General features: G+C 41.9%; 1 protein-coding gene across 1 annotated transcript in view; it reads left to right on the top strand.

The window, feature by feature from the left end:
* The window catches only part of CHPT1 (choline phosphotransferase 1), a 1,155,717-nt gene that overhangs the window by 780,889 nt on the left and 360,118 nt on the right, over positions 1–14,710 (top strand). Inside the window, exon 6 of the mRNA XM_044087753.1 lies at positions 665–823. Within this exon, the coding sequence (XP_043943688.1) occupies positions 665–823 (159 nt within the window). The remainder of the gene's footprint in view (positions 1–664; positions 824–14,710) is intronic.

Genomic DNA, 14,710 nt, shown 5'->3' with positions numbered 1-14,710 from the left:
ACTGTCAGGGGGGAGGGAGGATTGTTCAGCAAAGCCTGGTTGCTGTTCCTTGAGGGCATTTGTGTTGTTTTGTGGTAGCACAGCACCCCAATTCTTACTAGTTGCAATGCATTCTTGTCAAATCTGAAAACTCATTAATTTAAAATATAGCAAAAAGTGGTATTTAAAAGACCGTGAACTGTGGGGTTTGCATCACTGACCTTTCCAAGTGATCTCATAAATCTGTTTTACATATTTTGCCTTAAGTGTTTCTTGCAAAAACTTGTAGCGCATAGTAGACCAAACAATTATGCAGTAATTAAATGATTTCAAAGTCTTACTCAGATTTAAAGTCCATGCTTTGGGTGATTACATTTGTTTGGAATTTTTTTAATTATCTTGCCCTATTTCTGACGTGTTATGCTCATTTATAAAATAAAATTGCATTCTCTTCACATACTTAATGGCCACAGGATGAACTTTTTAGGTCTTCTTTATTATAAAATACCTGGAAGAAAACATTTTGAAGGAGAATTGTGACTGTTTGTTGTTCATAAATTTCTAGGCAGCATTTTGAGCTGATTTAAATGGCTGTTTATTGAGGGATATTGTTTTTGATAGCTATATGTACCTTCCTTGTTATTTTACCTTTAACTTATGAGCCTATTATTTTTCACTCATGCAGGGTACAAGTGTGTTATCTCCCGGTCTTCATATAGGCCTAGTTATACTGTTGGCAGTGATGATATACAAAAAGTCCACCACACAGCTATTTCAGCAGCACCCGTGCCTCTACGTTATCACATTTGGATTTGTGAGTGCCAAGATCACAAATAAACTAGTCGTAAGTACCTGTAGTTCTTAAGTTAATGTTTAGTTGACCTATCTTGGTTTGTTTGCAGTATAACATTTGTGCAACAGTAGGTAAGACAAGGAGGGTTAATCTTTGGATTTGCACTTTTAAGAACACTAACGTGCCAAAGATGAAAAATGCACCTTGAAACTAACTGTTAAATTGAGAGGCTTTGCATTTGGCAAAATATCATCACTGGGCACATGATAGCATGTGAATGAAATTCTGCTGTATAACGTGATTAATGTACATATTTTGTTTCTTCAGACTGTGTGTAATTATGTAGTCTAGTAAGATCCTTTGTCAAGGAAGAACTGATCAAATCTGAGACAGGTTACAGCCTTTACCTTTTGTTGTATGTTATCAGGAGAAAGTAAAGCTATGGATGCTATAGAGTGTGGCCTTGTATGGTCAGTGATGTGTGGTGTGGTCTACCTAGGGCCACAGAAGTGTACTTATCAGTCTTTATGACAATGGCTTTGGAAGCATGGTACCTCTTTCCTCAGGGCAGCACTACGTCAGTGTATGAGTAGGAGGAAGGACTTATGATGAAGTACAGAAAGAGAAGCTAGATTTAAGATGCCAGACTCCTTCAGTCAAGTATATAAAGGCAAGGATTAAACCAAACATTTTGTTCACAAGTCAAGTGGAATTATATGGAGGAAAACACTGCATTCAAGAAGGACATGTAGAAACAGTGAGGCAGGTTGTAGAGTACAAGTAAAAGTATGCAGAGAAAGGTTTGTTGTAAAGTATCTTTGCTGCAGGGCATGCATAAAATGAATGGTGATTATTCACAGGCGGAGGTTAGTATTTTATTTTAATAAAGAGCTGGAAAAGCCTTTGATGTCCCTTGGGGGTGTGCAGTTATCTCGCTGTCTCACTCCATGACTGTCAGCCAGAAGTCTCGCTGAAAATGAGAGTGCAGCTTATACCTCTTTCCATTCTTTTTTGTGCTAAATTGATTAGTCACCTTTCTCACTTCCTCAGTCTTTTAATTGCTTCCCTGCTAGATCAGAGGTTTGAAAGCACCTTTTGGGTGATTTTATGAGTTGTGGTGAATACCTTCACACAATTATACTGTAAATGTCCTGCATATAAAATATCTGCTATCAAGTTCATTGGGAATTTTATTAAGCTGCTTAATCAGATATTTTCTAATTTAAATGGGTCAACATATATTAGACTATTCATTTATACATTGGTTTTATTTATTTTATTTGTTTTTATTTATCTGTTGTTAACCGGATTAGTTCTTCTAGACTAGTAGCCTTTTTTAGGGGAGAACAGAATTTACCAGGGCACGAGGGAACTCCTCCTACTCTTTTTGATAGGTGCCATGCAATCTTTTACATTCACCTGAGCTATCACCAATTCAAGAGGATGGGACCTCAGTTTACTGTCTCACCTGAAGGATGTTTATTTGGCTTTGCTTTTGAAGTTAGTAGGTTAAATTGTAAGGAAGCGAAAGGAAGGGAGTTGGGTGGGGGTAACTGTTACTGTGCAAAATCTGAGGAAAATGTCAGTAAAAATCAAGTCCTGGAACAATTGCCATTAAGCCCAAATGGAACACTGACAGATTTGTCAAAGGTATTACACCTGATCTTAGCCAAGGTGAAGATTGCTGAAAAGCTTATAGATGGTAGATGTCATACAGAAACAGAACTTGGAATAGTTAGTTACACATCTGTGTCAACTACACTGTTACTTATTTTTTCCAAGGGACTGTCATGACTGCTGAGCTCTTTATCCTCCACCTACAGGTGACTCAAAATTAGTGGTTCTGAAGGGCTCAGAAATGCCACATCTAGTTGTAGTTCTTTTTAAATTAGATTTAAGGTTCTTTCTTTTTCAGATGTTATGATGCCACATATCTTGTGGTTCAGTCATATGGGATAAGTTATTCTGTGTGGGTGATGGCACATTGTGTAGGAATATTTATATATCCCATAAGTTTTGATTACCAGTGTTTAGGCCCCTGGACCATTGAAAAAAAATGGACTCCAAAAATTTAGGATTAAATCCACCTTCTCCTATCAAAGAATCCAGTTTATCCGTAAATTATCTGAAAGCCTTAGTCTATACAAAAGTCTGCTCCAAATGCTTGGAATAGTCTGCATAATAAAAAGTGATCCTTAGTAATGTCTTAAGCGTACATTGAAATTTGAATTTTTATACTTTTTGGTAATAGGATTTGAGTACACCTCCAAGTTTAATATAGCCTGTAATATTGCACAATTGAATGCTTTATAAGCTGAAATTGCTGTGACTTGAAAGTATTGCTGATGAATAGAAAACAGATTCAGCTTTAAACATCTTTCATATTAACTTTTAGTTATGTACTCACCATAACTTTAGATGTTTGGGATCCATCTCGCCTACATTCTGTACTGATGGGCTCGGAGCCGATCCCTCGGCTCCGACTCGGCACGCTTATGCTATAGAGCGAGGCCTCTTATTGGCTGAGCTATCTTTATCCCAGGATGCACCACCACTAATCCCCCAGATCTTGTTTGTCCGCATTCATGCACACATGCACAACTGTTTATATAACATTGTTAGATGTTTCAAGATGAAACAACAGGATTCGGACCTTCTGATATCCTCTGATCTCCAAGGAAGGGGGAAGGAGGGTGGGTTATTAGGAATGTAGCGAGATGGATCCCAAACATCTAAAGTTATGGTGAGTACATAACTAAAAGATGTTATGTGATCCTATCTTGCCTACATTCTGTACTGATGGGACAGCGTCCCTAGCAACTAAATCCCGGGTGGCTCACTGGAAAACACTCCTGAGCACTGTGGAACCAAATGAAGCTCGTCCTCTAGATGCCACATCCAATTTGTAGTGGGAAATAAAAGTGTGCGGGGAAGACCATGTAGCCGCAGCACAAATGTCACTAATGGCAAGTTTAGAATGAAAAGCTATCGAAGTAGCCATAGCCCTTGTAGAATGAGCTTTGACAGAGATGGTAAGCTCTTTATTAGAATAAAAATAAGCTTGAGTAATACAGTCCCTGATCCATTTGGCAATAGTGAACTTTGTGACAGCGTTGCCCAATTTATTGTCTGCAAAGGATACAAACAACTGATCTGTTTTCCTTGTTTGTTTGGTCCTGTCTAAGTAAAAACGTAACTGCCTGTGGACATCTAGTGTATGGAATATGAATTCCGCTTTGCTAGAGTATTTTGGAAAAAAGACTGAAAGTTCTAACGATTGTTGTAAGCAGAAACTAGAACAAACTTTAGGGACAAAGGAAGGATTTGGCCTGAGGGATACTCTGTCTTTGTGAAAACCAAGTACGGGGGTTTTACTGACAAAGCTTGAAGCTCTGAAACTCTTCTGGCAGAAGTAATTGCCACCAGAAAAGCTGTCTTCCATGATAGAAACTTTAGATCACATGTAGCCGCCGGTTCAAAGGGGAAAGAAGTCAAGGCGCGTAACACTATATCGAGATCCCATGGAGGTGCAGGATGAGAAATCGGAGGTCTTAATAGAGCAGCACCTTTCAAGAAGGTCTTACACAATCTGTTGCTTATTAAAGGTGGGTCTATGGATTCATGAAAATTGGAAATCGCTGCCAATTGTACCTTGATGGTAGAAACTGAAGAGCCTTGATTGAAGAGAGAAGTTAAAAATTTTAGTACTTCTGCCACGGAATAGAAATGGGGTCCAGGCCCGGAGTTGAGCCCAAATAGCAAATCTTTTCCATTTGCTAGAATACAATTTCTTTGTAGCAGACTTATGGGCCGAAGATAATATGTGTACAACATCTGGATCCAATGTATGACTCCTGACTATAGTCGGAAGAGGAGGAGCCAAGCCGTCAATTTTAAGGTGTGTAGGGACTGGTGGAATAGTCCTGACTGATGAACCAGTAGGTCTGGGATCTGATCCAGGAACCATGGACCTTCCAGAGCATATTTCCGAAGATAGGGAAACCATACTTGACGAGGCCAGTAAGGAGCAATTAAGATCATTTTGCTCCCCAAGAGAGATGCCTTTTGAATCACCCTGGGAAGGAGAGGAACTGGAGGGAAGGCATAAAGCAAGCCAGTGGGCCAAGGATGGACTAATGCGTCCATGGGGCTCCTCCCCGGAGCCGGGGTTAGGGAGAAGAATTCTTTGCACTTCGCATTCAGAGGAGTCGCGAAGAGGTCGCAACACGGAACTCCCCATTCGCTGAAAATCTGACTTGCAACTGTCATATTCAGAGACCATTCGTGAGGAGAGAGGATGGTTCTGCTCAATCTGTCGGCTATCACATTGGACTTGCCCGGTATGTGAGTAGCCACCAGGAAGCGTTTGGTAGAGACTGCCCATTCCCAAACTCTCATGGCTTCTCTGCAAAGAGGATAGGATCTGGTCCCTCCCTGTTTGTTCAGGTACCAGACAACTGACATGTCTGAGTGAACAGCAATTACGCCCTGAGGGAGATAATCGTGAAGGGCTTGAAGGGACAGAAGTACTGCCCTCATTTCTAGGATGTTGATATGAAGAAGAGTCTCCTCTGGGTGCCATTTGCCTTGGACTGACCTGCCCAGGGAATGCCCCCCCCCCCCCCATCTGGGAGGCATCCGTGGTCAAAGTGGCCGCCGGAGGAGGTAGAACAAAGGGTCGTCCCTGATCCAAATTGGAGGGCACTAGCCACCAGCGAAGGTCCCGTTTGCAAGATTCCGTGATCCATATGAGGTGACTGAGAGGGAGTTCCTGAAAGGACCACTGAGCTGAAAGAAGCCACTGGAGGATTCTCATGTGCAACCTTGCCAAGGGGACTAGAAGAACCGTGGCAGACATGGATCCCAATAGCTGCAGGACCATCCTGGCTGGGGCTTTGGACCTGGGAAGTAAGGCTCGAACTTGAGTCTGTATGGTTTGTATTCTATCTGTAAGTAGATAGACAACATTCGGTTTGAGTCTATCTCTACCCCTATGAATCTTATTCGTTGAGATGGCAGCAACACAGACTTTGGCCAATTGAAGGTGATTCCAAGGGAACTGCCCAGTGATATAGTGGCTTGAAGGCTCTGCAGTAGTAGATGCCTGGAGGTGGCAGTTAGGAGCCAGTCGTCTAGATACGGAAACACCTGGAATCCTAGACTTCTCAGGTGAGCAGTCATGACTGCCAAACACTTGGTGAACACCCTGGGGGCTGTGGTGAGACCAAAGGGCAGCACACGGAACTGAAAATGACTGCCTCCTAGGCTGAAGCGCAGATGTCTCCTGGACGCTTGATGTACCATGATATGGTAATAAGCGTCCTTGAGATCTATGGAGCACATCCAAACACCCTTCTCCAGCAATGGGAGAATGGTTTGTAGGGTGACCATTCGGAACTTGGACTTTCTGACTGAATGGTTTAGGATGCTGAGGTCCAAAATGGGCCTCAAGTCCCCGGTCTTTTTTGGCACCAAAAAGAATCTTGAGTAAGTCCCTAATCCGATCTGGTCTGCGGGGACCGGTTGGATGACTCCTTTTTGCAGCAGCTTTAAAACTTCTGAGGCTGCAGTATCCCGCTGACTGGGTGGCGGGTTCGGGATTTTTTTGGACTGAGGGGGGGGGGTGAGAGAATGGGATGGAGTAGCCTCCGGCGATAATTCGAAGCACCCATCGGTCCTGAGTGATACCTTCCCAGGCTTTTAGGTGCTTCGAGAAACGACCCCCGACTGGCTCCGGAGCTGCACAGCCGGGCAATCCCTCAGGGACTGTGAAAGGTTGAAGAGCCACGAAAGGACTTGCGGTCTCCAGTGTTGCGAGGGCCTCTGCCGCCTCTGGGACGGCGTCTTCCGGAAGAATTTCCCCCTCCCCTGCCTCTGGAAGGGGGATCCTCCTGCTGAGAGGGGTAAGGCTTCTGAGATCTACGGAACCACATCTTCCCTCCTCTTTTAGCCTTGGGATAAGGCCGAAAGGGAGTGGAAAATCGTGCCCCTACGGCAGTCAGAGTCTTACCCTCCTGTTCACAGTGGGTCAGTGTGTCCTTTACCTTGGGTCCAAACAGGGAGGACCCATCAAAGGGGGCGTCGGCAAAGGAGGACTTAAAGGCCTCCGCGAAATGACACGGGCGGAGCCAGGCTTGTCTCCGTAGAGCAATGCCTGTACCCGCCGCTCTACTCGCCCCTTCGGCCGCATAAGAAATGAGCCTCATGAACGAGTTTGAGATGGACGACATTGTAGCCAGCTGAGAGCCAACCATCTAGCCAGCTCCTCAGGCAGGTTACCCAAGAGGGTATCGGATAGTTCCTTAATCAGATCCCTCTGAAATCTGGTAAAGTGCGTAAGGTAGTTCAAGGACCTCAAAGTAAAGGCCGCTGAACTCAGGGTGCGCTTCCCGTACCGATCCATGCTCCTAGACTCCTTATTAGGAGGATGGACGGACGTCGAAGCCTCTGCTACATCTTGCTGGGTAGCAGATGCCACCATCAAAGCATCTACAGCCACACCTTTAGTCAGAAACTCTTTTTCAGGGGGTGCCGAGAGGAACTTATTCGGACGAGCAGGCACCGGTACCACAGAGTCTGGGTGTTCCCACGCCCTTCGACAGATCAAATCCAAGAGCTCATCGAAGGGCGGAGACACCCAGGAGGCGGAGGGCTGAGCCCTGAAGGCCTTTAGGAACACCGACTCATCAGCAGAGGGAGGTTTGGACTGCCAGCCGCCTCGTTGTTTTAGGGCTTCCAGGATGTCTGCAAAGGAGACATCATCCGAGGACGACTTAGGGGACCCCTCTGCATCATCGAGATCAGTGTCTGATGTAAGAGACTCATCAGGGGAGTCAACGTGCTTCCTCTTGCACGATCTCTTCCTGGGGGGTTCTTCCGAAGAGGCTTCAGAAGGACCTCCAGGAGGGGGAGAAACCCCAGTGGGGGTAACCTGAGGCTCTGGGGCTCCGCTGTCTAAGGACAGGGGGACTGCCAAAGACCCAGTCTCCGTATGCAGGGAAGGAGCTGGGGAAACCGTGGAGGTAGCCAAGGAAGATTTGGCTAACGCACTCCTCATAGCCCTAAAGGCGGGACCACCAGAATCCTGGGGGGGGTCCCACCTCCGTGGCCACGACAGTGGACGGCACTCCCGCTGCCGACGCACCAAGAGGGAGACTTGGGACCGAAAGCATCAGTCCCGAAGCCTCCCCCCCAGGGCCGAAGGAAGAAGTCCGTGTACTGAACTCCGACCCAAGAGCTGGAGTTGGAGCAAGGGTCGGGCCCGACCCTAAAACCTCCACCGGTTCCACCAGCACCGGCTCCAACGGTGCCGAAGCTGTTGGAGGAGGAACCATAGTAGGGAAGTGGACCATCGGCTCTGAAGCCGAATGGGCTGGAGCCGAAACTAGCTTTTGGAACACCGGAGACTGGAAGAGTCTAAGGAGCACCCTGTCGATGTCCGAATCAGACATCTTGGATGATCTAGAGGATACCAATCGGGCCCGAACCGATTTCTCCACCGGTTCCGAAGGACTCGGGGACCGGCTCCGAATGGACTCTACCACTATCGGCTCCGAGGGAGATCTCAAGGCAATTTCCTTCGGTGCCGATAAGGACTTCGGCTCCGAGGGGGAAGAGTCTGAGCCGGTAACCCTTATCGGCTCCAATATCAGTGGAGCCGATGAAGGTGACCCGCCTCTCGATGCCCCAGTCCTCGGCTCCGAAACCAGAGGGGTCGAGGCTGGAGGCATCGAGGCAGACCGTTCCGCCCTCGGCTCCGAAGTCCGTGGAGCCGATGGAGAAGTCTGCTTAGATTTTTTAGCAGTCGGTTCCGACTGACTGGTCGGAGCCGACGCTTTCTTCTTTTTTGAAGGAGAAGGAGAGGAAGATAAAGCCTCCTCGAAGGATGGCTTAATTAACCCCTTCAGGATTAATTTGTTTTTCCTCTCCTGGAGGACTCTAGATGAAAAGGCGTGACGCACGCTACACGATTCTTGTAGGTGCTTGGCGCCTAAGCAATAGACGCACGAGTGGTCGTCCGTTATGGACATCTTAAAACCACACCTCGTGCATTTTTTAAACCCGGAGGGTTTGTGTTCTTTTGACATGGCCAAAATAGCCCAAACACAGTTGTCTGCAGCAAAAAGAAAAGTTTGTCACAGTATGAATATATATCTTATCTCTTTTTTTTTTTTTTTTTAAATCTGCACAAGTACAGTACAACGAAAAATTATACAGAAGAGAGAGAGATAGAGAGAGTCAAGACCCTCTAACTTAAACGGGTACTTGACCCACAAACGAAAAACCAAGAAAGTAAAGCAACAGGGGAAGGCCCTTCTAACTAAAACGGGAAACCTTCCCTTTGCGAAAACACACAATTTCTCAACCGAAATATCAAATACACACTCAAAACACAAGAATAGCTGTTAAAACAGCTTTTGGGTTGAAAATCAGCAAATTTCTGACAGGAAAAGCCTAAAAAAATTAGTACTTAGCCCAGCCAAGTTGAGACCACATCTATGTTTGTAAGCGGCAAACGAGATCTGGGGGATTAGTGGTGGTGCATCCTGGGATAAAGATAGCTCAGCCAATAAGAGGCCTCGCTCTATAGCATAAGTGTGCCGAGTCGGAGCCGAGGGATCGGCTCCGAGCCCATCAGTACAGAATGTAGGCGAGATAGGATCACATAACATCTTATTTATCTAAATGTGTTAATATATCTGGTGAATTTTCTTTGTACCAATTCCTGTTTTTGAAGTTGAACTTGTATATAAATGCAGATGGAGTTGATATACTCTAATAAGGGTCTTAAATATGAAATATAAAGTAAGACCATATTCTTTCATCTCTTAGTGTGATACACTTTAGCATGAATCCCATGTGTCTTAATGTCTCTTCCTTGTGTTATTTACATATTTCTCAAATGATAATTTCCTATTAATCATTATAAATTAGATATTTGCCCTCTTGTACTTCTTAAGGTATGGATTCACTTGAGTACATTAAACATCTTAGTGAGTGCCCACAAAAATACATTAGTTGATATTTACTTTGACTGAAGCGAAGACCTACTTTTTTACTCAGTCAAAAATGTATTTTAAATATTCATTAATTACAGTCACGTCACCCTTGGATATTGCCACAAATCCCACTTTGCAGTCGTCAGCATATTTATCAACCCAGTTTTAAATGTAGGAGCTATGACATATACAAGATTAAATAAGAATGGATCCAACATGGATCCTTTGGGAACCCATAAGGAGATGGATAAATAGATAGAATTAACACCTTGTGTAGTGACACACTGGGAACGTTCTTATAGTCATTTGTTAATCTAGTTAATAAGTATGACTTATAATGTTATTCTTTTAAAGCTTCATGAATTGAAGAATGTTATCAGATACTTTTGCTGGGCAGTCACGTTGGTGCAACGGTTAGCGTTGCCGCCTCACAGTAAGAGGTTCTCCAGTTTGATCCTTGGCTGGGGTATCTTCTGTGTGGAGTCTGCATGTCCTCCCTGTGGTCACGTGAGTTTCCTCTGGGTGCTCTGGTTTCCTCCCACATCCCAAAGACATGATGTAGGTGGATTGGATACTCTAAATTGGCTCTATGCGTGAGTTCGTGTGTGTATGTGCCTTCCTTGGAAGGTTGGGCGCCGGGCTGGCAAATCAACACCGTATAAAACTCCACTGCCAATTATGAGCAAACAGGTGATCTGCTGTGGCGACCTCTAACCAGGAAAAAGCTGAAAGAAGAAGAAGATCAGATACTTTTGCTAGATCCAAAAAGATTCCACCAGCAGAAAGTCCCATATCCATAGCTAAATTTATTTAGTTGTGGAATTCTGCTAAGTTGGTGAAAGTGGACCACTTAGCTGTAAAACCATGTTGACATGTCAACAGGACTTACATTTTTCTCTGAATACTTTAAACATTTTATCAAACATCTTTCAAAACATTTACCAAGTAGTGATGTAACACCAATTACCAGTTTTTTTTTTAAATTAATAATTTCAGTAGTAGTGATCAAACAATTGTAATTTTGTAAATTCAGTCGATCATGTAAAAGTGATGATGTTCCTAAGTATGAAACTGTAAGGTTAGAAAAAATGTTACCTGAATGCATCATCAGTCTGTTTGGATTCCACCAGAATCTTACTTTTCATAGATAAAATAGTCTGTTGTAGATTTGTTATGACTTAATGAATTTTTATATTTGTAACAATGTTTTTGTTCTGAGTATAATCTGCCAATTGTATTTTAAAAGATGTTTTTTCTTGCCTAAGCTTTGATTTAGTCTTTACAGGTCTTGTTTAAGTTTGCTTTATTTCTGTATGTTGGATATTTCTTATATAGCTGGAAATGTGCATTTTCTTTTTTATATAACTTGATTAAATTACTAGCCCACCAATAAGGAAGCCTTCTCTTATTAATGCTTTAGTTGCAGCTTTGTCAGTAATTCTGTTAGAATGCTTTCTACTTTATGGTATCCTGCGTCATAATCACTACTAACATCATCCTGACATTGAATTTGTGATGGTGAATCAGTAATTCCAGCATAATTAAGCAATAACCAAATTTGTCTTTGCTGGTTGAGTTACTTAAAACAGTAATTCAAATTCTATTGAGTTGTGGTGCAAATTACCCAGAGGTGAACCAATATGCATTTTCAAAAATTTCCCGTCACCATTTACAGTTAATACAGCCAAGGTATTTTTCATATTGTAGGTTCCCTAATTAGTTGAAAAACTCCATAAATAGACAGTATTTAGGAATTCTTGTTCAGTGTTTATATGTGATTTATATTTATCCCATTTTACTTTAGGGTAGTTCATATCTCCTACTATAATAACTTGTTTATGTGCTAGAAACTTCTCCAAGTTTAAAATGTAATCTTGGTGAGTCTCTAAATCCAAAGAAGATGTCTTATAAATTATAATGATTCTTGTGGAGTCCACACTGTGCTGTTCTTTAAGATCAACAGTGAACGTTTCCAAAAAAATGGTGACATATACTAACTCTGAGTGCAGAGATTCATATACTTGCAATAAAGTTCTATCTCTCAGTTTGTTAGGTCTGAGGCAGTCTTTTTTATGTACCAGGAAATCTTAAATTTGTGACTTCCCATGCTTCTGCAAAAACTGTAATACTAATGTGGTTGGCTGACAACACACTGTTCAATTCAATTACTAGACTACAAGCATTACAGAAAAAAATTTACGATTATACCTTTCATTCCTTGTAAAAGTGCCATCTGCCATTTTTTGTTGTCTAAAAAACATGAAGTAGTCTAACTTTGCTACTAATGTGGCTAGTACACAAGTAGCTAAGATGTAAACCATCAAGTACATTTGTGAATCCCATATAAAGTCTTCCCAGTATGTGACTATGTGTAGAGTAAGTTGTACATAGCCATCTCAACCAGGAGTTAAATATAAATGTTTGGGTGAAAATGTAGTAATTCCATTTCTGTTATGGTATAACTTCACTAAAAGCTACTTCACTTGTGTGTGATTTTAAGAATTTCATTATTTCTAACCCAAGATATTTCATTTGATTGTGCATAGTATAATTAAGATTATTGATCCCGCGATGTATAAGAACACATTTATATTTGTTGCCCCCTTTAAACTAGTCTAGGTAGTAAATCTGGAATGTCAGTTAGTTTGAGATCTGCTAAAGCTGAAATAATAATCTTTAATGTGTTAGTACTTCTTAATTTCCTATGAGTTGGTTTAAACATTGAATCTGTTAACACCAGGACCACACCTGTGTCATTTTTAACATTTTGTTGAGCAGCATTATCCAAGATATCCAATGTGTTACCTCTGTATGTGTTATCTAGTGCATTGGTTATCATGTTTTCTGAATTATTTCAAATTTTGGTAATATGAATAGACCTCCTAGGGATCTCTTTTTTTATTTAATTTTTCTGATATGAACAGATTCTCCCTCCCTATTTAAGCTGTCCTTTCTTTGTCTGTTTCTGTAGGTTTAATAATGAATTTTTGGTATGATACCAATTCCCTCTCCATGTCTGAGTTGTTTCTTCTTTGTGTCCTATGTTTAATAATCGCCCCCTGGATACAGTACTGGTGGTGGCATTAAATGAGGCTGCTAATATTGAGTCAAAGTTTTCAATAGTCTTAAGGCTGTTTTGTGTTTCATTTTCTTTATGTAGTGTTAGTATTTCTATGTGTTCTTTCTGTATGTAGTGTTAATATTTTCTCTGTGTTCACTTGTGTTAGTTATGGGGTTCTTACTAAATAGACGCTCTGCATGGTTCATATTCTCATGATTTGAAACATGGCAGTTTCTAATTCATCGCTTTTTTTCTATTAAATCATTTGTATTCTTTAGTTGTAGGTTATTGGCTTCTGCTTCAATTACTTTCAAGAAAGTTTTGATTATTTTTTTTGTATCAAAGCCTCTTGTTAAGTAGAATTGAACTCAACATTGTCACAAAGAAACTGGCAACTATGCACCTGTAACTTTAAGCAGAGGCAGCAGTAAAATAAATAAACAAATATATACAAACAGATAAACGATTATATATAAATATATACATGGAACTATGGGGAGAAAATTCGGAATTGAGGAAATCTCAGTTTTTTCTTGTGAGCTTTGCCCTTTAATTCTACCATTTATTATATCCATTATTGAGCAATTTCATACTCAGCCAGTCTTTTCTTCATTTCAAGCTCTGAGTTTTGCAGTTTTATCAGCTCATTTGAATATCTGTTTAAAGCTTCTTCCATTTTTTCCAGCCTTTTGTTATTTGAGTTGATATGCTCCTTTAGTGTTCAGTTATTTTAATCAGCTCTGAGCACGTTTGACTTCTTTTATTTCCTCTAGACTACTGGAAGTCAAATCTTGCACCAAAGCTGGTGCCCAAAGTCCTTTTTTCTGATCATTTGCAGGATTGTTCCATACCAGTGTTTTCTCCTCGCCTTTTGTGGTTGATTTTATTTCAGATTATCTAAATTTCTTCTTTGCTGGTATCCAGGCTGTGCAATTACTAACTGGTAACTGGAATTTACCCAAAAAGACAAATTTACTGGCTCTGTTTTCTGAGTTCCTTTTTTTACACAGGGAGAGATGAAATTAAACTGTTACTCAGTGTACAGCCATCTTGGAAGTCTGACTGAGGATGAATTTTAAGACCACTTTCAGCATGAAAGAAGGATTAATGAGTAACACAACCACTATCCCTGTATTAAATCGGATAAGGTTGTGTCCCCATGGGAACCTGCAGCTGACAAACTCACCATGCAGGTGTCAGAGCAAAAAGCACAACAGTTTTCCACATTAAGAAGTTGAGATCAGCATGAGCTGGCAGTTCAAAAGATGGTAGGGTCAGTTTTTCCAAGAACATAATTTAAGTCCCACAAAGGAGGACTTTGCTTGCAAGAGGATCTCATATGTAGTATTCCTTTCATAAGCTGTTTTACTAAAAGAGAAAAAGAAAGAGGAGGATGCATTGGCATATAAGCAGAGATGCCCGCTAAATGCACCTTAATGGATCCATACCATTAGCCATCCTGAAGTAGTTCACACAAATATTTCAAGACCAGAGGGATGTTAACTTCAGTGGACCCTAAGTTTCCATTTAGGCACCCATTTCTCCCATATGGAAATTAGAAATGGTAGCTATCTGAACTCGGATAGTAGCTGCAGCTGCTCCTTGGTCAAAGGTTTCAGCGAGAAATTCAAGAATCTTTGAAATGGCAGCAGTAAAGGGATCAACCTGATTTTTGTCTGCCCAACAAGAGAACCTTTTCCATTTACTAGCATAAAGTCTCCTAGTAGTGGACTTGTGGGAGGAAATCAAAATGTGTTGAAATGCTGGAGAAACATCGGGAAGCCTGGCTAAGACCGGAAGTGGAGAAACCAAGCTGTGAGCTTGAGAGTTTGAATGGAAGGATGGAGAGCCCCCGACTGATGTCTCAAAAGATCTGGC

Source organism: Protopterus annectens, chromosome 11.part0 (assembly GCF_019279795.1).
Source record: "Protopterus annectens isolate FY-2018-M chromosome 11.part0, PAN1.0, whole genome shotgun sequence".
NCBI classification, from domain to species: Eukaryota; Metazoa; Chordata; order Ceratodontiformes; family Protopteridae; genus Protopterus; species Protopterus annectens.
This window is presented reverse-complemented; position numbering and strand designations above follow the sequence as displayed.